General features: G+C 47.6%; 1 protein-coding gene across 1 annotated transcript in view; it reads right to left on the bottom strand.

The window, feature by feature from the left end:
- Positions 1–9,373: 9,373 nt before the first annotated feature.
- Positions 9,374–25,231, bottom strand: part of Tmem131l (transmembrane 131 like) — a 187,381-nt gene continuing 171,523 nt past the window's right edge. The window contains exons 26-35 of the mRNA XM_023723669.1: positions 22,702–22,829; positions 20,262–20,428; positions 18,955–19,140; positions 16,666–16,744; positions 15,194–15,276; positions 14,097–14,180; positions 13,777–13,897; positions 12,515–12,606; positions 10,994–11,130; positions 9,374–10,442 (exon numbers count right to left, since the gene is read on the bottom strand). Coding sequence (XP_023579437.1) covers positions 10,167–10,442; positions 10,994–11,130; positions 12,515–12,606; positions 13,777–13,897; positions 14,097–14,180; positions 15,194–15,276; positions 16,666–16,744; positions 18,955–19,140; positions 20,262–20,428; positions 22,702–22,829 — 1,353 coding nt within the window. The 3' untranslated portion in view covers positions 9,374–10,166. The remainder of the gene's footprint in view (positions 10,443–10,993; positions 11,131–12,514; positions 12,607–13,776; positions 13,898–14,096; positions 14,181–15,193; positions 15,277–16,665; positions 16,745–18,954; positions 19,141–20,261; positions 20,429–22,701; positions 22,830–25,231) is intronic.

The raw sequence follows: 25,231 nt of genomic DNA, 5'->3' as shown, positions 1-25,231 counted from the left end.
CAGAAGGCAGCAAAATTGGGTGATAGATTTTGGCCCAAGTACAAACTGCTAAATTATCAAGGCTGTATTAGGGCTTTACTAGAGGGACTGATATAATACAAGATGTACAATGTACAAAAAATTACAAGGTTGCCTTGCAACAGTCAGCCACAGAGTTGGGTGAGGAAGTGGGCACAGGGCATCTGCACACCCAAGATGAAGGATTCAGTCCCAAGGTCTGAAGCTCACTGCAGGGATTCCATGCAAGTCTCTGTCAATTGGCCGTTGGGTCTGCAATGGACGGCTGAAGAATCTGTAACAGAAGCTGAAGAGTCTGCAATAGAAAGCTGAAGGATCCAAGCTGGAGGGCGAAGAGTCTATGCTGGAAGCCAGGAGATGAAGTCCAAGCTGAGTGAAGACTGAAGTTTCCTCAAGGAAATGGAACGCCGAATCTTTCCTCAACCCTGTACATACCCTTTTTGTGCTGAGTCACTCTGGGGCAGGCCCCAGGGTGGGCCCTCCCCGCCCCATGGGGCGTTGCCCCCATGGTCCAGAGTGTGGTACTGCCGAGGCGATCCAGCCAAGTTGACACAATGCATTGGCCACTACCATGGTCCTGCTTCATCATGGCTGAACCCCTAAAAGAACAGCTTATCTTCCCAATGACCACTTCCTCCTCCTTCCCCACCCCAGCCCTGGATACAACTTCCTTTTACCTTTTCCACACAAGGGAGCCTCCAATCAGCTCCTGTGTGTGTGTCACTGAATCTGCCCCTCAAACTCCACCTCCAGAAAAAGTCCGTGAAGTCTCAGCCTCCCTGTCTCAGGACAGAGGATCCGCCCATCTCCCTGTCCTCAGTCCTCTCCATGTCTGCAGAGTTAATAAAGGCTCCCCACATTTATTTCTGCTTCTCTGCCACAGAACCACTGCCACTGCCACTGCCACCAATAAAACCTGATTTTTTGGTGCTGTGATTCAGATGGTTGATTGGTGTAGCTCCCAGGCATCCCCTGCCCTGGTTTTGAGCTCCCTCACCGAGCCTCCTCCTGCTTCTGTTTCTGCTTCTGGTCCCTGCCATTGCTAGCTAACATCGGACAGTGGCCAACTTCAATCCTCACTGGTGAGCCCCAAAACTATGGAGGTCTTGCTCGTTTCTCTTTCCTCTCCTCTTGTCTTGAAAATCATGAGCTCATGTCAGGACCCCCCATCTTCCTCATCCATCTGGACACCAGCTCCCCACTTTTTCATTTTTTCCTCCCACTTTTTCTAGTGCTAAAGTAGGTGCTGGCCCCCTCTCTCTCACATTCACTCTAGGCTAAAATGTGATGGCTTTTTAGCAAGAAGTGACATTGGGCTTTTTTTGCCCTAATCTTTGGCTCACCTTAATTTGGCCACCATGAAAGATATTCTTCCCATCCTCTGAAGCACACACTGCTGGGTTGTCTCCTAAAGAACCTCAGAGCCCTCAGACTTCGAGGATATCTCAAATGTAAATGAAGAAGGAACTTTTGAACCCTTAAAATTTCTGTTATCTCAGTGGCAAATGGCCAGAAATCCCTTAAAACACTTTGTTGACTCTGAAAGCACATCCCTACCAGCTTCTTTCTTCCACTGTCCTACTGCTTCATCCACTCATACTATCCTTTCCATCTCCTCCACCAGAAACTGCCTTGTCTCCTCCAATTGCATCTTTATTTACTCTATCCTCTGTAGCAACATCTCTGCCCTCTGCTTCTGCCTCTGGTTACCCTGTACATTTCTTTTTTTTTTTTTTTTTAATTTATTTATTTGTGTGTGTGTGTGGCCAGCTCAGCCCACCAGGGGGCGGGGCTGGCTGGCATGTGGTGCTGGGGGATTGAACCGCGGTCCCTGCGCTTATGCTGAGCTTGTTCTAAGTAGGCGCTTTAGACCACTGAGCCATCTCACCAGCCCTACCCTGTACATTTCACTGCTTCTCTTTCTTCCTGCACATTCGAACCTCAGGGACCCAAGGCCCCGCCTCCCACCTTTTTTCCTCCTGTGTTCCACACCTGCTCCCATGCAACGCCCCCGGTTGTGCACACTGGCCTGTATCCGTTTGCCATCTGGCCAGCCACCACCATCCTGCACCCCATGTGGCCACCGCCATCTTGCCCACCATGTGACCATCTACCACCACCATAGAGTTGCTCCTACTATGACATCAGAGCATCAGCTTGCAACACCCCATCACATGATGAGCCCCCACCATCTTCTGGGCCATGTGGCCATCTGTCACCATCTTACAGTTGTTCCTCTTGTGATGTCAGAGCACCACCTTGTAGTGCCTCATCACATGATGGGCCACTGCCATCTTGTGGCTACTCCTGCAATATATAGAAATTATAAATGAGATTTTTATGTTTTTCAAATTCTTATGAGATCTCCATTAACTGACCAACAAAAGCTCTGACTAGTCTTTTTATAATTACAAAGTTTAAAAAGTTATTATCTAATTTGGTCAAAAATGTGAGGAATGACAAGATAGCTCAGTGGACTAAGTGCGTGTTTAAGCAAGTGCAGGGACCAGGATTCCCATCACCACAGGCCCCGACCCCACCCCTGGCTATGCTGAGCCAGACACAGAGACCACTGGTGGGGGCACGCACGTGTGATCCCAGCTCTGGGGAGGCTGTAAATAGGAGGATCACTATGAGTCTGAGCTTTACAGTGGGACCCTGTTCTAAATTATATATATAATTTATCCTGAGTTACTAGCTGGTCTAAGTGATATCAAAATGGGTTTACTCACAGGTCATAAAAAATTTAAGCTAATTAAACAAAAATTATTAAAATAGGGAGAGATTATTGGACAGCATTCCAATTGCTGGACTGGGGGTGGCCAATGTTTGCTCATTAATAAGGAGCCCCCACTAATCTTCATAGTCTTTTGGAAGAAACCCCAATAATTTGGTCATTGGTTAAAAGACAAAGTTTTTCAAGGAAAAAAATTAAAATAAGGTTTTATCACAAAGGATGCTCTTGATATATTAAATGTATTCATGCCTCCCAAATTTACCATATTCCATAATGTAAATTTTCTTTCAGATCTGAACATATGCCTTTACCTTATGTTCCAGAGAGTTGTAATAAGAGGTTCATGTCAAGCCAACAGGAGGTCATCAATCAAATGATAATTTTCTAGCAAAAATTTATGTGATAAGCTGTGTACATTTACAGATGCTTAGCTAAAATGGAGATTTCATCATGACTGTTTTTGTTATGCTACTATGTATGACTATTGCTGTCATATTTCTCTGTAAAATTATATAACTGTTGTTTGTTAACATTCTACAGTGATTTAATTACTAGAATATCCATAGTTGGTAAGAAACAACACTTCTCTGGTTACTCTTTACACTTCGAGGTGCTAAATACTCAGATAAAATTTTCATAGTTAAATGTATTGCTCCCAACTAAATATACTAATGTAGACTCAGATTCTCCTAAAAAGCAATTGTTTTTAATTCCTATTTTAGATCCCAATATGCTCCTGACATTTGTTTCAAGCTTAAACAGACAGATATCTGCCCCAAACCCCACCAGGGAAGCTTATTTAATCTGGCTGTGTCTTCAAGAATGGAGACAAAAATTAACTATACACAAGTGCTAGCTTTTGGCTGCAACACTCCGCGTGTTGGACCTTGGCAAGGTGATGTTGAGCCTACACAGTGCTGCCACCCGAGTTCCTCCCGGATAGTTTCAAGTGCAGTAAAGAAGGACATAGGGCACCAACCTGCTCCAACCTACAGCCACCACTGGAACCTGGTCCCATCTACGAGCTTGAGGGTCACTGAAAATGTGACCGCCCTTTCCGCCAGAGAGCAGGTAAGTCATCCACTTCCCTTTCCTCACAGGAGAACTTGCTGCAGCCAGATCCGTCGAGTTGATCTGCTTGGTCATGTTGTTAAAGAGGAATGATGGGCCTGGGGTCCATGGCCCCCATCGAGGTATCTTTGTCAGAGCCCCAAGTCTCACTGGATATCTCAGATAGGACACTCCTTTCTTGTTGACACCAGGGCCACATATGTTCTTCCTGAGTCTTCAGGTCACTATATTAGATCTAGTCTCCATAGTGGGTGTTGGTGGCCAACTACAAGACCCCTTTAGATCCATTTACGCCCCTTTAGGCCCATTCCCTGCTGACTTGAGGCACTGTTTTTCACTCATAATTTCCCAACCTGTCCCACACCTCTTATGGAAAGGAAAAATCTCTAAAAACTCAACTTCTCTTTCACGTCTCTCCCCACAGTGCTTGTCCTACATACCCAACCCAATGTGTGTCCAGCTCCTCCCTCCCTCTCCCCTCTTTGCTTGTCGGTCTGCCGCATACTCCTCTGGCAGTCCTACTCATGCCACCCACTCTACCCCTGTACTAGTTTGCCTCAGGGATCCCCCAGCCTTCCCCGGTGTTCTCCAATGTCCAGTAGCCCCTAAACACCAAAGGGGAATACAGGAAAATGGCCTTTTAAAGACCCACATCACCAAATTTACCCTGGAGCTGCACCAGTCTTGGCCTCAGCTCTGTCCTTTGGCTCTAACTAGATTCGGGGCACTTCCTAGAGCAACCAGCTTCCTAAGTCCATTCGAGCTCATGTATGAGAGACCTGTTCTGCTTCACAACTTCCCCACTCCTGATAACCTTCCTCACATTGCTGACTATATTCCCATTGTGTCCTTCCTCTGGTACCTGCTGTGACAACATGCAGACACCTGCCTCCCACAACCAATAGATACTATTCAATAGTTGCCATCTATATTTCCTGGAGATTTAATATATCTTGAATCCTCTAAGCCTGCCGGATTAGATCCTACATGGATGGTCCTCCTCCCAAGAGCAACAGAAGTAAAAGTCACCAGCTGCCCTGCCCTCCTGTTTCCACATCTTGCAAGCCAAGTGGTGTCCAGGCAACACCACTCCACCTGACAACTCTGCTCTTCTTGATCCTGAGCCCTTGGTGCCTGAGTGGTCTTCACAACTCCTACACATCTTCATCTAATTAAGGGTGCAAAAACCCCAGGGCAACTCATGTACTGCTTTTCCATCTGGTTTCTCATCCCCTACCTTCTGCTAGTCCTTTTGTTTGCTGCTGTACTTTGGACTGTTTGCACAGACAACTTTTAGGGGCCACACAAGATTTCTTCAATGTTGGATGCGAGCCTCCACTAATGATAAACTTCCTGGCTGAAACACCTGGCACTTGCTTCTATATGGGCAAGTATTAGTCAGGGTTTTACTAGAGGAACAGATATAACACAAAGAACAGATATGACAAAAGATGTTCAAATGTACAGGAAATTACAAGGTTGGCTTATGATGGTCAGCTACAGAGTCAGATGAGGAGGCGGGCCGAGGGGTCTGCACACTGGAGACTGAAGGATTCAGCCCAAGCAAGGTGTGAAGATCACTGCAGCATTCTGTGCAAGTCTCTTTCAGACACCAAATCAAACTCAGTGTTCCCACTCAAAGAAGCATTCAAATTAGATTTATACATTCTTCTCTAAGAAAACGAACAAGAGCAAATTAAAAAAAACCAAGGGGGTAAGAAAATTCTTGATCTGAATGAGGGTCTGACAAGATTTAGGAGAAATGGGGCTTCAGATATGCCTCAGGGGCACAGGGGCTTGCCTAGCAGCATAAGGTTTGAGTCCTGGTACCAAAGTAAAAACAAATTTGTTTCATTTCCAATGCTGGTTTTTTGTTGTTGTTATAGTTGTTACAGGGTCTCCACACAGCTCAGACTAAGGGTGATCCTCCTGCTTTCAGCCTCCCAGTGCTGGGATGACAGGCATGCACCATTACTCTGGGACTCTGGCTGCTGATTCAGGGCACCCTGGGGATGAGGCGGGTGTGGCATGTGGTGCCAGGGATCAAACTGCAGTCCCTGAATTTGCCTAAGTTGCTTTTAGTCTGCTGAGCTATCTTGCCGGCCCCCTTTTTAAAACAAAAACAAAACCTTGCTTTTTAAATTATTATTTTGTATTCTTCAAAAAATAAAAAAAAATAATTAAAACAACTCAAAACAAAAAAAAAAACACTTCAATAAGATTTAGGAGAATTAATTAAATTCTACCAAAAGTAGTTTTTAGAGACTATCAATAAACATTAGTTTTGACTATATCTGCTTGTTATTTCTTACAATCTGGAAATGCTAAAATAAAATAAGAAAAGTGATTAGGTTAATTGTTTCTCTGGTTAAAAGTATTCTACAAAACTATAGTTCGTTAGAAATAACGAAGATAATTTTTTTCTTGTTGGAGAATATTTTATTATTATGCTTTGTTTTTCCTTGTTCTTCTTTTTAAACAAAGAATAGATAACCATTTAGTTTGGGCTTATATAATAATGAATCAGAATGCCCAAACTGAAGCTATTAAAGGACTTGGACATTCGATGCAACGAATAACGGCAACCGCAGAGGAGGAGTCTGCGCACAGCAGAGCTCGCTGAGCAAGCCGGAGCCCTTTCCGCGCGCACACGGATCACTAGAGGGCAATACAGACTACGCCTTTAGCCATCGCGCCGCAGGGTTGAGGGAGGACTCCGGAGCACGAAGACTCAGCAGGCGGCATATTGGTGGAGTCAGGGAAGCAGCTGCAGTTCTAATTCCGCCCACATCATCAGTCCTGTACCAGGCTGTACGACACCATCACTGACCAGCGGTAACTAGAATGCTTGTGTGAAAGCCTACTAAGGGGCGTCTTAGGATTTTTCTCTTAAATGAGGGGAGGGGGAATCGTTGGTCATGATTACCAGGAAGTAGTTCTCTCTCCCAGGAACGCTGTTATAAAAAGAGCAAGCCTGGCACCACCCGGCTGTCGGTGCCTACTAGAAGCTCTTCCTCCTCCCAAACACGGCTGCTGTCCCGGAGGCTGGCCAAGGGACGGCCCCTGCCCGCCCCAAAGCCGGCACTGAGCTAGCTGTTCGGGCTTGGAGCCTCTGGGACTGCGAGGGAAATAAGCCTCTTTCCTCAGAAAGAGCCTGCGCCAGCTAGTTCATTACAGTGAAATAAATGTAAGGAACTGTAATTACAGTGAAACACACACACACACACACACACACACACCCTGAACAGTGGACTGAGGAAGCAGGCTCTATTTCTTTTTGACTTCCCTCCCTATCTTAGAGGCTGGAGCACTGGGCTAGAATGGCAGAGACGCTTACGGGACGCAGGCGGCGCCCATCTGCCACCCTTTGCAGCAAAGGTTAGCAAGCGTTTTCATGAGAGGGTAGAGAACCTTCATTAGAGGGCGGGCTGCGTCGGTCACCCTCTGCCCTCACGGGGAGACATACATGAGGAAAGGCTGCGTTCCCACACAACGCCTGCAGAACAGGCCCGCAGGCTGCTCACAGAAGCCGAGATGCAGAATCCGCGAGTGTCCAGTGCTGGACAGAGAAGATGTGGTGCAAAACAATGGAGTATTAAAAGAAGGCAGCGCTGTCATTTGAAGCATTCACCTCACGTGGTCGGAAGCCAGGCACGGAGAGAATCCACATGCTCTCATTTCGTGTGGAAGCCAAGAAGTTGATGCGGCCGAGCAGAAAGTAGACAAGTGTGAGCAGGGAAGTGACAGGGAATGGTTAATGGGTAAAGGAACACGGCTGGTAGGAGTAAGTTCTAGCTCATCACAGGAAGGTAAGTGCTGCTGGCACTGAGGAGCTATACAGCTTTTAATTAGCTTGTAGGCACGATTTTGAATGTCCCCAACACAAGGAAGCAATAAATATTTGAGGTGATCTGAGATGTGACACTGAACCCTTTCAATATGTACAATTATGTCAATTAAAAACAAAATAGATGAGACTGGGCGTGGTGGCGCGCACCTGGAATCCCAGCTCTTGGGAAGCTGAAAACAGGATCACTATGAGTGTGTGTAGTGAGACCCTGTAGGCCCTGTACTAAATAAAAAACAAAAAAACTCGATGTTTTACAAAGAGGAAATAGGCCATTGATCAAGACCTGCTGATTTGTCCTCAACAGCTCGAGGATCTCATTGAAACGAGGGCGCGCCAGGGGCCCTCGAGGCTGGCGGTGTCCCCAAAGCCCGCGGGGAGGCTGGGGGGAAGGGGGGGCAGCACCAGCCCTCCCGGAGCACGGCGAGAATTCTGCGCAGGCGCACAGCAGCCACCGCGGAGCTGCCGAAGCGTCCTTCGCTGCTGCGCAGTACGTGTGAGGCCGCCTTACCTTCTCGAGGGTAGTCTCTTCCCACGCTTTGGCGCCCTCCCGGCCTCGGGCCGGGTCCCCACACGCCTGCCTCACCCAGCGCGCACCAGGCCCACGCCCTCTCCGGAGCTGGGGGTCCTCTGCCGTCTGGCTGGAGCTCCCAGTGCGGCAGCTGAGCCCTCAGCTCCCAAGCCCTCTCCGCTCAGCGGCCACCCGCTGCGCTACGTGCGCTTCAAGCGGTGCCCAGCCGCGCCTCTGCAGCCGGCTCGCCTCTGCAGCCGGCTCGCCTCTGCAGCCGGCTCGCCTCTGCAGCCGCAACCCACCTCCGCCTCTGCAGCCCGCCTCTCCCGCCTTCCCGCAGCGCGGGCAGCCTGTCCCAGCCTTTGCACCCCATCTCACCCGCTAGAAGACTGCGCCCCAGATCTTGCCACACCCACTCTTAGAAACTGCCACTGCCCTCTCTCACCTCCTCATCCCTTCCCCGGTAGTTACACTCAATGCACTCTGTGGCACTGAAAGTCTATTTTTCCTTTATTGTCCTGTTTCTGAAATGTGACCACATGCAGGACCTTGTTTCATTCTGCGCCATCGCCCTGATAGCAGCTCCAAACTCCAAGGAGGTACTCAATAAATGTTTAAAGAAAACCGTGTTTCCTCATTATTTTAGTCCCTGCGCTAAGGGTAATCCAATAGAAGTGAAGGTTTCGGTTTTCTTTTTATGTATAAAGAGCATATTGTGGTTTTCCTGATGGGAATAACGAAAGCAGAAAAATAAGACCGATCCTTCTAACACATGCGGAGAATATGTTAGATTCAGAGGCAGAGCTTGTAACTAAGATATTCTCCCCAGTAGGAAAGTTCTCTCTTTGATCCTAGAGATGATTTGGGGATTTTTTTTTTCATCAATCTGAATTCTCATTGTGGTTAGACATGTATAACAAAATACCATTTTAACTTTTTTGTGGCACTAAACACATCACCCCTCCAGGTCCTACGCGGACGGACATCCGTCCCCACTGGCAGCCTCCCGCCTACGCCTCTTCTTGGCACTAGCAAGGACGCACTTTTCTTTCGGGGCGACCTTGTCACAAGGTATTTACACGGTGTGTTCTGTCCAGGTTCCACTCAACCAAGACAAAAAGAAACCCAAATAAGCAAATGCATTTGAATATGCATTAGAGACAAAACTAAATATAAAAACGCATTTTTATTAAAAGTTCAAGATGTTTTCCAAGTGTACACATGGCAAGTGGATGTTCCATCATAATACGTACTTAAGCCCATGACAAGAGACACAGACCCATCTGGCAAAGGCCCCAGCTGTCCGCCCTGCTCCGTGCATGTGTGTTTGGGGTGCACCTGCTCACTGGGGAGGGGTGCACCACTTAGCAAAGGCCTGCCTGCTGGCTTTGCCTGTTTCTGGCCTGGTCAGAGAGGGAAGCACCTAGCCACATCCCGATCCGGGACTAGAGGACGGCACTAGGCCTGCTTCCTCCCAGCAGCCAGGTGCATCAGGCCCAAGAGAGCCCCCCTCTGGCCTCAGCAGCATCCAAGTGACGGGCTACGCTGGCCTTTCCTGATTGCTGTTCTCAACAGGGACTGGTGTCAGTCCACTGCTGAGAACGTACAGAAAAGTCCAGACTGCCTGAGCCATTGGTCCTTGTGATCTGAAGCCCCGGTCTGGGCTCCTCGCCTTGGTCAGAGCTCCCCCAAGGGGCTGATGCTCAGGGAAGAGAAAGGCAGCCTCCCAACCTCACTTCCTTCGCCTCCCTGCTCTGAGGTGCTGGGTGTCTCATGCTTCTCAGGTTCTCAAAGCTATGACAGGGTGCAGTCTCTGCCACTGAATTAAAGGGTTAAAAAATAGAGCACCCAGATTTTATTAAAAAATTTATTTTCATATAAAAGTGCCAAAATATCCGCAACGTCATAATCTATCTCAACAACCAGTTTACACTAGAAACCAAAACACAAGCCTCTTTATTCACATTAAAACTGCATTTCTTTCACATGTTCCCACAGTAGCTTGAGTCTCTGGACAGCGGGAAGTTTGCATTGCGATTTGCCGCAGTAGTCCATATGTCCAGGTTCATGTAGGCACGAAAGGGGTTAAAGCCAGGGTAGTACTCCTTGCACATGACCGCCTGGTTTTCCATGTGGGTTGTGTGTTCCGTGCTGGGACTGACAGGGCAGCAACTTTCATACATGTCGTTCTGTGGGGCCCAGATGGAACCAAAAAGTCCAGACATTGGAGACAAGCTTCGGGTACTGGTGAGGTAGGGCTTAAGTGTAAATGAAGGGAGAAAGAAAATCACAGAAAAGAAATGAAAAGGATGCTATAAAAGGCACTGGTAAAGATCAATGTAAGACACTAACACTATTCTCAATAATCTGGGTTGCTTTAACCCCATTTAGCTCAAAAGGAGGACTGTGAAATTCTCATCCACCTGGATAAACTTATTTATAATCTAAGGAAGCACTCACAACTAGATGTCTTTCATTTGAAAATGAAGTGGAGAGACCCTGACTAACCTTTTTGGACATTTACTTCTTTTCTTGTCACAGACGAAAGGTCAGTGAGCCCGAGAATGGACATCTGGGTCACAGAGGGCCTCCCAGACTGAGTTGAGCTTGTCCACAGACAGTCTCTACTTAGTGTAGTTTGAAGTGATGTTTTCATGAGGGCAGCCGCAGTGTCTGCAAGCCCCCACTGAGTGACCCTAATCAGGTTCCTATGGAGGGTGGCACTGGCTGACTGGGACACAACCCTAAAGTTGAGGCCAGGGTCTGAGAAGGTGCGAGTGACTGGAGGCACACAGAGAGTAACACCTACCGGTGAGCTGACGAAGCCAGCCTGGTCCCAGTTAGCTGGCAGGGTGGGTTCTGTGTTCCAGGTAGACTGAGAGTTGTGATCAATAAAGTCAGTCCGAACCGCAGGACAGGGAAACCCATTTGCATAACTCAGATTTTCTACAAAGAATGGAGAAAACATAGGTTGACATTTTCTTTTTTTAATCTTTTATTTATTTATTTGGTACAGGGTCTTGCTACTCAGTTCAGACTAGTAGTGTTCCTCTTATCTCAGCCTCCCCAGCACTGGGGTTACAGGTGTGTGACTCCACACACAGAAATTATAACTTTTTTTTTTCCCCCAGTATTAGGGATTGAACTCCAGACCCTGCATTTGCCAGGAAGGCACTTATGGCACTGAGCTATATCCCTGGCAGGTTGACATTTTCATGGAGAAAAGATCTGGAATTCTCACTCTGTGAAGAAACACTTTCTCTCAAGCAAAAAGGGCATTGAAAGGCCTTACAAAGTACAGAAGTGAAAGACAGGCAACATCTCACTGTGTGGCCCAGGTGGTCATTCCACTGTGTCTCCAGGTTAACACTGCCTGAGACACACTAAAGGGGACCCCTCAGTGAGCAAAGTCTTCCTCAGCTACTTTTGTAGCTGACTTTTGATGGGAATCTTGCTAATACACAAAGTGCACTTAAGCTGCTACTACCCATTGGAATAGTGAAGGGTGTACCAGTCCTTCAATCTTCTTCCCCGCAACTCAGAGTCTCACATACGTGGGGTGAATGCACCACCACCAAACTACATTACTACTGTGGCTCAATAAAAAATTATTCCATCAGACTCAGCCACTTGCACGGGTGCACGGGTACCACAGGACTCAACAGAGCAGTGGGGGACCTCGAACTTCTCACATGATCAAGAAGATAAACACAAAGCCTCCCAGTCCGGGGCACAATTACCAAGCACCCCCTTTCAGTGAAGAGAGAACAATCAGATAAGACCACCACCTGATGCCATCCGGGACATAGGCCTCCCTTCCCAGCAAAGGCAGCTCTGCTACAGAGCACAGAGCTGGCCTATAATCTACAGTGAGAGCAAGTGCCAGTCAGCTGAGGAAATCTCCTGAGTACTTGGCAGGACCGATGCTTGCACCTGCCCACAACTCCCCACTCAGCTCCGTTCCTTCTACAACACTGCGCCCAGGGCAAAACTCAGGTCAAGCTGAAGAACAAGTCAGTCAGTGTTTCTTTCAGACATGACTTGTCTGCCTGTGAGCCCCAAACAGCTGGGCCCCAGCTCTCCTCCTTGTCCAAGAACAGGGTTATATGTGGAAGCCCAGCAGCTAAATGAAGGGCTCTGTGAGGCCATGTAAAATACCACGGCGCAGGCATACACACTGCGTCTGTGAGCTCACTGCATAGCCCAAGGTCGTCCAACCACCCTCAAGCCAATGGAAAGCCCCTCCAGGGTGCATGCCAGCAGCCCACACCCCGCCTGCCATGACCTGAGAACACAAGAATGGCAGCAGGACCCACCCAACAGCACCTACCTTCCGGAAAGTCATTGTAGTCGCTCAGTTCTGGCGGGCAGTATACACTGGGAAACTGGCCTTCACAAGTCGCACTCCAGTCAATGAAACTGCTACAAAAAACCAAAAAGTTTACTTTCAGGGCTGGCCAGATAGCTCAGCGGACTAAAGTACCTGCAAGCAGGCACAGGGATAGGGGTTTGATCCCCGGCATGCTGTGCCAGCCCTGCCCTGGGGCGTGCTGAGATGGCGAATGAGACTGGGTGTGGTGGCACATGCCTGTAATCCCAGCTCTTGGGAGGCTGAAAATAGGAGGATCACTATGAGTCCAATCTACGTTGTAAGACCCTGTAGACCCTGTACTAAACACAATAAAAAGTTTATTCTCAGCCATAAGATGCTAAGAGATGGCCTAAAGGAAATGATTTCACTAGCAAACACCCTAATCATCCCAAATTCCCCAACTGAGATAAAGTACATACTTTCTCCACTCACAGAATCGAACAACTGGGAAATGCTCATCATGGATGCCATTCTATCTGCAGGACAGATGGCCTGGGCAAGGCGTACTGCTCTTGTGACTACAGAACGCAGGCTCCGAGGCAAGGCTCCAGGAGCACTCAGCTCCCCTGGGACGGGCTAGCCACGCTCCCGTGAGTCTTGCACACAGAGCACAGCTGGCTTTCAGTGCAGGGAGCCCCACCTCGAAGCCATCTGACCACGAATGCAAACAGGATTCTCCTTAGAGAAGTGAGACGTCAACACCGCTCTAAGACCCCAAGTTCCCCTAACACTTGGGAATGGACTCTAGTGTTAAAGACACCAGCGTTTTTTGCAGGTTCTCTGAGTGACAGATCAGTGCCAACGGTGACTATGAGAAGCCACCCTTTGTAAGTATTTTTGATGCTCAAGGTCTCTAATCTTGTAAATTTCTTAATGTGCCCAAGCCTGATACATGGATAAAGGAAATCTTTGCTGTGTTAAGTGAGTGGAGATTGTGGGGTTTTTTGTTGTTGTTGTTGTTGTTGTTTTTTCAAATTTGCTACTTGTCTGAATTCTTTAAAAAAAAAAACCAAAACAGGGTCACTAGATTTGTAACTTTCACTTCATGTTTCTCTCACTGCCTATTTTGTTATTTTCTAAACATTACAATGCAATCCCAAAAGGCAAAAGCAAACACATACCTGAAGCAGCAGCCTGGTCCTAAGATGTGTAAGAACAACCTAACAACCTCTACACAAAGCTCACCAGACTTGAGGCCAAGCAAGCTGGCCACGCCCTACCTGTCAGGGACTGCGGCAGGCTCCCGGACTATGCCAGCTGCGCTGTTCTCCAGGGCGCAGCTCAAGCTGTTGGACACACGTGCTGACTGGGGCGGCCACAGCTCTCCAGACGGATACAGACCTGGGGAGAGAGCAGGCCACGCAATTCACCTTCATCCCGACTCGGCCGCAGCTCCCCTTCCACGACGCCCAGCTCAACTTCTCTGCCCTCAGAAGTGTCCTCCCAGCAGCACTGTCCATGCTGCCCAACTCTGCCCTGTGCTCGCCTCTCAGGATGTTATCTCAGGATGAGCTGCTGAAATAAGGCACACTGCTCTGACCTTCACTGCAGATGATGCAGGTCACATTTTGATGTGGACAGCAAGAGCACGCACTTGGCGTGAGGGCCCACATTCTGCAAGGCCCTGCGACAGATTCCAAGGACACAGCAGGAAGGAGAGATGCTCAGGTGAACACAGTCACATCTCAGAAAAAAGAAGCCCAACATGGTGACAGTCCACACACTACAACCAAGCAGTCTCAGCCCCTGAGGATGCAACTGAGAACAGCAGGGAGAGGTGTGGGCAACCTACAGTCTATCCTGCCCCAGGCTGTCTTCAGGACTTGCTTGCCTCCTCCCAAGAACTTCCTGTCAGGTCTTCCTTCTCTGCCCTCACCTCACTTCATCTATATTTAACACAGGAGCCATAGAGACTGGGTTAAACATACACCACACTGCATCGCTGTCAAGAAATGGGAGGCCTCTGCCACTTCTCCCCTACTTACAAGTTACTTGCTAACAGTTCCCCACGCGGGCAGAGGAGTAGAGCCTTTTGGCCACAGACAAGACTTTCAGCTTTCAAAAGTGGTTATAGCACTTCTCCCTGCCCCCACTACATGGGTGCAACAGAAAGGACAGGAACCCTGACAAGCACCTCCTACCATAGTTCCTGACATGGGCTTGCAGGAAAGAAGCCCCTTAATAATGTAGGAGGCAAAACCCAAGGCAAAGAGAGGTAGAAGAGGAGGGCAGAGGAGGGGAAAGAGATCTGGAGGCAACCTCCCACGGAGCAGCAGCCCCAGAGTGTCGTGATCACCACCTCTGCACTCTAAGCCGTCCCCCGCCCCAAATCTGGGGAGCTCAGCTCTCCGGCTTAGCCCTGGGGCAGGTATGGACAGGGGCTGAGGCTCCCATAGAGAGTGTGCTGGAGCAGCACAGGTGAGGTGCTTGAGAGCCCAGCCTCTCTGCTAAGGAAGACACAGAGTGGTGGAGTCTTCCGCAAAGGCTCTAGCTATCCAGGGCCTCAGGAAGCTGGCACCATGCCTCGGGTGCAAGGAGGGGTTCAGGACTGGTCAGAAGCAGCGTCACCGTAAGGCCCCCAGCTTGAAAGCAGCCCAGGGCAGCAGGCAGGTGCCTGCCAGGAGGGACTGGCCTCACCTTTCTCCTCCTGGACAGCTGTGGGCTCAGCAGGAAGGCCAGGGCAGGAAGGCTCTGCATATGGCTGGAGGTGAGTCAAGTCTCTGGGAAAGTGAGCAGAGGAAACACGTGACACCTCTGTGCAGGAAGACGCATTCGCACAAAGGCTCCCCATTTTCACATGCGCTCTTCCCAATGTGCATACAGGTATTACAGACAGAAGCTCACTGCCAGAAAAGAGGACTGAACTCCCAAGATCGAGGAAAGCTTTGCTTTGCAAAAAGACAACAACAAAACACTTAAGGAAGGCTGTGAGGTAGCCTTGCAATTTAAAAACGGCCTACCCCCAGGCAGCCGCGATTCAGAATGCCTACTTTATGTTCTCCCTGTAACGAAAGGTTCCTGAAGAGCTTCCCAAGCCTGCTGGCCCAGGCCAAGCTTCCTTCTCTGCAGACTGACCCATCCAGTCTGGTTCTCCAGTCTTCTCTCCGGAGGCAGGCTCCCAACCACACCTGCCTGGCTGAAGCCCATCCTTCCTGATTACTGATTACCCTGCCTGCTTCTCGCACAGCCCGCCCCACCCATGGGTTCCGCACCTGGAATCCGACCAACCATGTAGTGCAAAGACTCAAAGGCAAACCGTGCTGAGGGTGGCAAGGTCTACGCAGACCCGCAGGAACACCAAGCCTCCTCACTGCCCCTGCCCCCCGCAGCCTGCCCTAAGCCGGGCAGCGCAGCACGCACACTGCATCCTGATCCCAGGCAGTGCAGAGGGCCGAAGTGCACGGGAGGCCTGTGGCAGCTGTCTGCAAAGACAGCGCCGCTCAGGGAAGTGCTGAGCACCTGCGGATCTTGGTGTGGTCCTGAAGACACCCTTGGGAGTACCAAGGGACAGGAGTGCTTGGTCGCTCTGTCCAGTGCTGTAGACAGCACTAAAGGGTCACAAACGTCTGTATTTTTACCAAGCTCTCAAACTTTCAGAATCAACAACAGTCAATGCCATTTCAAGTCCTGGCAAAAAGTACATGATTTACACAGTCACAGAGACTACTGCTGCTTTCTTTCTAATTTCAGAAATAACATTTTCTAAATATATCACTGAGAAGACAGAGGGGCCAAGCATAGCCATGTGAACTGTACTTCTTTGGTGGGACCATTCTTCCCCAATTGTTAATAGAACTAAATTTTACTTTTCTGCATCCTTAAAGGGTTTTCATATTGTAGGACACAGAATGAAGCACTATGAAGAAATACACTGAGAGAAAAGATAGTACGATGGCTGGGTGTAGTGGCGCAGGCCTGTAATCCTGGCGCTCTGGAGGCTGAGGCAGAAAGATGGTTGCGAATTGAAGACCAGCGTGGGCTACAAAGCGAGCTCAAGGCCAGCCTGAGCTGCATAGTGAGACCCTGGCTCAAAAAGGCAAAAACCAGGAAGACAGAAAGGAAAAGAAAAGGCAGTACCCACAAGATAATGTAAAGGTTTACAAGCTTACGTGGGGTTGCAGATGTGGTGGGAAAGGTTCAGGGTGAGAGGCATTCCAGAAGGAAGATCACTTTGGGAAACACTGTCTCCTGCATTTAAAAAAAAAAAAATTGCAAGTTTAAAAAAAAATTCAAATGTGTACATTCTGTATTAGGATGCGTTGATTACTAGTAATATTGATTCCAATGCACAATTTATTTTACACTTTAAACTGATGTCTTCATAGTCATTTAGTTTTTAGAAGCCTTTTATCATTTATCTTTTCTTTTATTCTTTGTAATGGGGATTGAACTCAAGACTTTTGTACTTGCCAGGCAAGTGCTTATGCCTAGGGCCGGGGAGATGGCTCAGTGGAATAAGTGCTTCCTTGGCAAGCACAAGGGCCTGAGTTCAATCCCCGGTTCCCCCCCCCAAAAAAAAAAAATAAAAGTGCTTATGCCTTTGAGCTACATCCCCAGCCCCTAACTTACATTTTTGTTTTTAAAAATCAACATTTAAGTTTGTGAATTTTGCATTAACAACATACTACATTGTAGAGAAGAGTTAAAACCATCAATATTGTGTAATTTTTTAATAGAAACTTTTTCCTGATAAAAGAAATACACATATATGGCTATAGTGCTCACTCCATCATAAAAATAATATATATCTACTGTAGAAAATCTACAAAAAGAAGTCAAAGTCTGAAGAAAAATTATAAATTCCCTACAATTATACACACTTAGATATACCACCTTAGCATCTCTTTTTATATGTATCTGTACGTAAAAACCCGTCTCATACTCCATATGTACTTTGCCTCTTTGGCCTTCTACACCACTTATATACAGATGCTATTTCCCCACAAATACATAATCTTCACCTGCACACTACACCACCACACACCAGCACCATTAGTAATCTCTGCCCTTCATCTCAGCTTGTCCTTACCCTCCAGGTAAAAGCTGCACTTGTATTTTTCCTTAGTGCTGCACACTGAGTTTAGAAAGTACCACGCTAGTCCTGCAGGGAAAATCCTTAGTCTGCAGTGCCAAGTGGAGCTGTGTGAACTATATGCTGTGAAAACCAACCCACTACTGGGCAAGGTGCTAAGTGCCACCCTCCACCTAAATCCCCACATTTCTCGAAACATGTGAGACTGCCACCCAGGAGGAACTGGTCTGTCCCTTGGACCTTTAGAAAATCTGGTCTTTTTATGTATAAAGTAGTGTACCCTGCAATAAATAGATGCACCATGTATACTAGTGGAATTAAAATAACATGGGGGTCCTCAGGAAAACTGTTCTTCTTTTAAAATTTATTTTATTATTTTATTTTTTTCCCATAATTTTATTGATAAACAAATAGCAATGAGACAGTTTCAAATCAGTTGGTAGGACAGTTTCAATAATTAACACATTGCATACATTCTTCCTAGTGGTTAATTGCTATACAAGATGCGGACATGATATCCTGTTTACAAACACCATTAGAACAAATCCCTCTATTCATTAAGAGAATGTAACTATATATCAATCCTAACCACTCTGAATACACAGATACAAAATAGACATTCATCTGTATTCCCCTTTTTTGGTTAAATTCTGTTATTTGAATATTATAGGTGTGTAAACTCAGCAAAATATTCTAAAGAGTCCAGTAGCCCATAATAGTATTGGGTCTTCCGCTTGACTGGCAATGTCAGAAATCGTTGACCTGAGTCCCCCACAGCTCAACATAACAACATGGCTTTACTTCTTATATTTCGTTTTTATACTTTTCTGCTGGATGGTTAAGACCAAGGTAAAGCAGGACCTGTGCAACAAGAGTTGTAGCTTTTGGGTCTGAGAAGGTCAGTGTAATACCCTCAGGATTTCTCCTGAGATCAGGAAAATTGTTTGAAAGGCTGGGGAAGAAGTGTGGGGAACCCAGCATACACCAGGGGCAATGAGCCAGGGCTGGGAGGAGATGGAGAGGTGCTGTTTAGTAGAGAGAGGTTCAGCTTCGAACAGTAAAACAACCCAGAAACAGATGGAGTAATGGCCATGCAACAATACAGATGCCCTAATCGTCACAGCGCTGCACCTGCAAAGTGGCCGCCCTGGTAACATTCTGTGTATATACAATTGGCCACAATAAGAACAGAGACACAAACGCGAGGCTCTGAGAACAGTACCCAAAACAGACACCAAGTATGACTAGTGGGAAAGGAAGAACAGGGAGGAAAGAGAAAGCGAGACGCACGGCGAGGCCTCCAAGCTGCAGCCCCCTGGCTTGAGGGCAGGTCTGGAGGGTGTGCTGGGCACGCGGGAAGACTCACCAGACAGCAGGAAGAGCTGAGAGTCCACCACTGGCTTCCGATCGCTGTCGGAGCTGCCGCTGCTGCTCCAGCTGCCCCAGCTGCCCCGGCTGGCACGCACGCTGCCTGAGGAGCTCCCACTTTCGGAGCTGGAATCGGAGCAAATCTTGTCTGTGTGTTGCTGCTCGGGCTTCTGGCAGTAACCCTCTGGAGGAGGGGAGATACAGCGAGGCAGTGTCAGCCCGTGCCACTGCGAGCAGACAAGAGCAGGGCTAGGAAGGCAACCAAGGTCAGGTTGGCTTTAGGGCCCCCACTGGACTCACCAACAGGAAGACCCAAGACTTCACTGACCCTTGCCATGGGACCTTCAGAGTGGGCCAAGTTTATCTGCCTATGGATGATCAATTAAACTTGTCTGGGTCCCTGGGCATGCTGGCGCATACCCTGTCATCCCAGCACTTGAGAGGCTGAGGCAGGAGGATCACTGCAAGTTTGAGACCAGCCTGGGCTACAAAGTGAGCTCCAGGCCAGCCTGAACTTCATAGACACCCTGTCTCAAAAGACAAAAAATAGACAAACTTGTCTGGGGCTAAGACAGTCAGTGCTGAGTAGAACCTTGATCTAAAGCTCGTCCTAGGGACTGGGGACATGGCTCAGTAACAGGGAGTTTGTCTAGCTCACACAGGGCCCAAGGCTCAATCTCAGCACCACCAAAAGAATAAAACAAAGATGGTTCTAAAAATAATAAGTACTTCTAGTGAGAAAAACGAAGCTACTTTACTGGATCATAGATTTAAAGGCATTTCTACCTCTCTTTATGAAGTTGTCCATTACAAGTCAAAATATTACTGACGTGGGTGGGAACAATCTCCAAAAAGACCAGAAAACAGCAGCAGGGCAAGAGGATGAGAGAGAGAGAAGCTGGAGACAGCTGTGGCTGTGGCCACACGTCTGGGGAAGGCAGGGGTGGGAAGGCAGGAGCACCAGGACTCACCAACACCCCTGCCGGCGCCTGAGGCCCACTAGCTCCTCTCTCCTATATCCTGCCCAGGGCAGCAGGTGGCCGTATGGATAGTGCCAGCTGGGGGGTGGGGGGTTGGCTCTGTAGAAACCACCAGGCTCAGGGCTGGTGTGGCACTGTCCCACTGCACTAGATAAAGTATTCCGTTTCTTCAGCAGCAAGTATGGGAATGGCCAGATTTCAGCAGGAAGGCCTTCCCACACTTAGAAAGAATCTTAGCTTTCTGGTCTCACCCCAACAGCTTTCCATGGGCCAAGTCCCTGGCACACAGGACACCATCCTTCCTCAGCTCCACGCTGTCACGTACCTGTCTCTCTTTGTGCAGTGGGTGAGCTGTTAGCGGTCATTAAATCTGCTTTAGGAAGCTCCCGGGTGTTTTCCTGCATACAACAGCTTCTTACAGTGACATCTCCACTCAGCTCAGACCTCTCAAAGTCACTACACACAAGCTTTAGTTCACTCTGTTCAGAAGGCCTGGAGGAGCCATAAAAATAAAGAGCAATTTTTTAAAATTATGTTATCATGAGCAACAAAAACATCCTTCCCATGAGACTCACTGGTGGTGAAAATATGAACCTGGGACAAACTGAGGCCGCCTCCTCTTGGGTCTGGGGGATGAATATGATGAGCAAGGGGCAGCAACAAGGAAAAGACTCAGGGATCAGGGTCAGTGCACCTTAGGGCAGACTGTGATTCGCATGCTCAAGGCCCAGGGTTTCCTCCCTAGCACCTCTGCCAGTGAAAACCCATGATACCATTTTGAACACAAACTACATGAGAATCAATTTATTTTCATATTTTAGAATGAGGAAGGCTTCCACAAGGGCACTCCATGTCAACTGCTAAACAGCAGGTCAAGGACCAGCACCCAGGGCTCCTACTTTGGCTCCTGGACTCTCAATACAGGAACCTACTACTCCTCGCCATCTCACAGAAGGCACTGATGGCTAAACATGTTCTCATTCACTGAGCAAAACACCTGCTGAGTGACTACTATGGCCTGTATATAGTCAGGAAAGCTAGAGTGGCTACAAGGAAAAACAGAATCATTCTTTTCCTCAAGGATGTCTGAGTTCAACAAATCTCTCCTACTAGGCTATGAACTCCTTGAGGGAAGATTTATAACACAACTTCACAAATGGCAAAATGGAAACGTGCAGAATGCTCCAGGAGTAACCAAGGCCTCCATCATGGCCTTCAATTTCAGCCACTGGCAGGTAAGAAAAGCAAATAGATGAGATGCAGCAAACCATTCACTGGTTTACAAACGCCTCGCCACCTGTGCCACGGGTGCAAAGCATCTGGGGGCAGAAGCAAGACAGGACCATCCAACTACTGCCACTGACTTGGGAAGCCCTGCGTCTTCAAAACACTGAGTGGCTACAGAAAACCTGAAAGTTACTGTTGTTAACAATTTAATTATTTCTTCAGCATCTCAGCTATTTGCTTTTAAAAATGCACCCTAACATTTCATTGATAAAACCACATTCTTCTTCTGTATCTTTCTATATGCTCCTGTGCAGGAAAATGGAACTCTTTAAAATGATCTTACAGTCCGTCATGTTTATGAAGGTATATGTAAAAAAAACTGCAACAAGGTCAGACTTTCCTTTTCTATAAAATACAACTTTGAAATAATTTAGTCCAAGTAACGTAGGTGTCAATGCAGAAAATGCTCCTTTAGTGTGGCATCAGTAGATTAATAAGGTGTGCTTAGTTCTCCCACTTGCTTGGGGACCACTCGGAGCTTTGCCTGTCACCCAGGAATGCTCACAGGACTCCTCAGGAGCAGTACCCGGCAAGCTGAGCAACAGCGTCCAGGGAAAGACACAAAACAGCACTGCAGTACAGGAACCTTCCCACAGCCCGACTGAGAAGGCACAGCACAACCACAGGCAGGAACTGCCAGGGAGAAACTCACCAGGGCACGCTCAGTTACCTAGCTGAGCTACAAGAAGGGGAAATCTTCTGACAGAACACGGAAGAAAAAGCTGAACTGAGAGGAAACAGAGGCTCCTGGGTGGGAAACACACATTGGTGCCCATTCACAGGCAGCTATGAACAGGAGCTGGTGGGTGGATCAGAAAGGCCCAGCAGGGGCAACCTTAGGGCAAGGAAGAGAACCGAAATGGCTCTCCCCAGGCCTGGGGACACCTAGGCAGGGAGCAGCTCTGTGTTCAGGCGCCTGCTTGTCCCTGTGTGTGGTGTGGGGAGGCTCATGTAAGAAATCAGAAGAGCAGACTGACACACCCTGGGTGGATCTGAGTCATAATGCACGTGTGCACGTACACGCACACACGCGCACACACACGGACACACTACTGACCTAGTAAAGAAAAAAAAATCCTCTAAATAAAATTGTATCAGCTTAGCTTTAGGAAGCTATTTCTTTTATTTGTGGCAGTAAAGGATGCCATGAAATACCACACAGCTCCTTCATTTTACAGGAAAGAAAACCAGCCTTGGGGACTTTCCACCTCAAGGAGGACGGGGCCCAGGCATAAAGCCACACCACTTGGTCCCATCCTGGCTCTGCCCAGGCACAGAGGCAGGCCATAGGCTTTTTCCTAAGGCCCTGAGATGTTTTTAAGAAAACACATTTTATAAGTGTATTTCAATCTCAAAAGACTACATTATACTCCCCCGTTACCTATGCAAGTTACAGCAATAGAAGATAAGAGTGAAATGCAGGATTTTAAAATGACAAACCTGATTCGAGTTCTAAAGGGCCTGTAAACACGACATACCTCGAGACCTGAGCAGCAGTGCCCCTTTTCTTGTTTTTTCTACATGTTCGATTTTTATTCCAATTTAGATTTTGCACATTTCCTTCTCTTTTCTCCTGAAGCTTCTTTGTTCTATAAGAATCTTCTTGCTAAAGAGGAAAAAGGTGAGTGGTTTAAAGTGACCCAAGATGAAGAAGAACATGTAACCGTTTTTGTTTTTTTAATTTCTGAAGCGTTCCATCTGTATTCCGTACATCCGGGCACGGAGAAAACTAAGACACATGTTTCTGAATCCTTAGTTTGTTTTCATTTCCCTACTTCCCTCAAGCTCCTCAGAAAGAAAAGAAAAAACTACTGTTGGCTATAAAATTCCTAAGGGCTAAGGAGGAAAAGCATCTGCTAGCAATCTGCAGCCGGCTTGCTGCTGGCTTTGCAGCAGTGACCACCAGCCTCCACCTGCTCTGTGCTGGGTGCAGCTCCCACTACGGAGGGGCGGTGGCTGGCAGCCCCACTCGGGCGAGGTGGCAGCACGGATTTCTGTTTCATATTATAATCAATGGCTTCAGGCGAACAATCCCAAAGAATGTTCCAAACTACTCTAAGCTTCACAAGTAAATAAAGCAGGACAATGTTTCATGTTTTCCTAATGTGGTTCTGAAAAATTTCATATTACCAAATATGATACGTAATATACACAGTAAATACATTATATATGTGCATACTTTTTAATCTCGGCTTTTTCCTCTTCCCAACATCTAGGGTGGCCTTCCGCCAGGCAAGGGGACCCTTTCTCCCTCTCACATGGGAAGGCAGGTCAAGTCTCCCCACCTTCTAGCACCCGCTGCCTTCTCCGACACCACCAGCAGGCGAGGGGTGGCAGGGAGCTCACAGGCCCAGGCCCCAGAGCTTAACGAAGTGTATCAGGTCCTTTGAAAGAAACTGACTTGCTATCAAGAAGCTTCTTCGGGACAGGGACTTCAGTGGACAGAGGGAGAGTCTCTGCCCCACAGTCCTCATGCCATTTACCCTTACAATGCATAGTTCACAAAAAGCAAAAACTGCCTTTTCAGAGGGTTAGTGCAAAAACCAGGGCAGGGATAAAGGAAGTTGTAGTATACATTTGACTTAACACAGAGAACCTAGAAAGAGATAAAGACGAGGTTTTCCAACCTACACTGCTACTATGCTATGTCTGCGAAATCACAATCCTAGAAATGCATCAAAATTTAACTACATGAGGTGAGACTAAGGGACTTATGCTTTCACTTGTAGACATAATTTTCCCTCTATGTTTGTAATAACTATTCTTGATTCCAAGGTTATTTAAAAACTTGACAAATTTTTTAAAAATGTGACAAACTACCGGGCATAGGAGTGCCTGTAATCCCAGTATTCTGAATTTATTCACATACTGTTCCTTTCTGGGCTTTCTATCCCTTCATTTGAGCCTCTATGTACTTTGTACATGTGGGCATCACCCCTTGCCCCACCCTACCTGTCCACTCAAAGGCTTGTCAACACAAGTTCTTGTGCCTTTCTGGCCTTCCAGGGTCAGGTACAAATGAAAGATCAGTCTCTAAGTGGGGTCAGAAAAATGTGACCCGGACAGCCGTCACCCTGACGCTTGGCTTCCTCCCATCAAGACGGTTGGAGCCGTCAGCCTGTGTAACCAAGAAGGTAAATAATTTAGGACAACTGAGAGACAGCACAGAATGATTGGACGATTAGAAAGGGAAGGAGTGTGTGGACAAGATGGACTCAGAGCCACGGGTGGAAGGACTTGAAGTCCAAGAGCCACATAGTGGGAAGGGGATGATAACTTCACGGTAGGGACAAAAAAGCAAAGCGGAGACACAGGAGAAGGGTGTGGCCCCTTCCTTTGGGAGGATAGCACTACTCCGAGAAACTGGCAGCAAAGAGGGCTCTGGCAGAATCACAGCAAAGAGGCCCATGACAGAGGAAGGGGGTAGAAGGGGAAGAGGACCAAACCAGAGAACCAAAGCAACAGACCTGTCCAGAGACAGGAGGAAAAGTGAGGAAAGCTGACTCTGCTTCTGGTAGAGGCTGACCAGGAAATAAGGAGCCACAGGGAGACGGGAGTAACAGACCCCACAGTCATGCAGGCCATGCATACTGCCCATAGGGTGAAATGAATGGATGCCTGGCCCCTCCCTGTCACTGTCACCTCTGGGTCACACGAACAGGTTATAACAGAGAGGACTTCAGGGTAGAGAAAGAGATAATAACACTAGAAACAAAGGAAGAATGAAAGAGGAGAAACCACAGATCAATGGGACCAAAACATTCCTAAGAGCCACAATAAGAAGCAAAAGTGGATAAAAACAGAAGGGAAATGGTAACTGAAAAACTAACACAAAATATTTAATGGACAAAGAGTCAATGCCTTGCATAAAGTGTTATGCAGCAAAAACAAAAAAAAACAAAAAAAACACCTTATAAAACAAACCACCCCTTAGGGCATTTAGAGAAAAAAACAAAAACAAAAACAAAAACAAAAACAAAACAAAACACCTTATAAAAGGGGGCCTGG

The sequence above is a fragment of the Octodon degus genome, unplaced genomic scaffold, assembly GCF_000260255.1.
Source record: "Octodon degus isolate 3935 unplaced genomic scaffold, OctDeg1.0 scaffold00101, whole genome shotgun sequence".
NCBI classification, from domain to species: Eukaryota; Metazoa; Chordata; class Mammalia; order Rodentia; family Octodontidae; genus Octodon; species Octodon degus.
The sequence above is the reverse complement of the archived record's forward strand: the minus strand, read 5'-3'. Positions and strand labels throughout refer to the sequence as shown.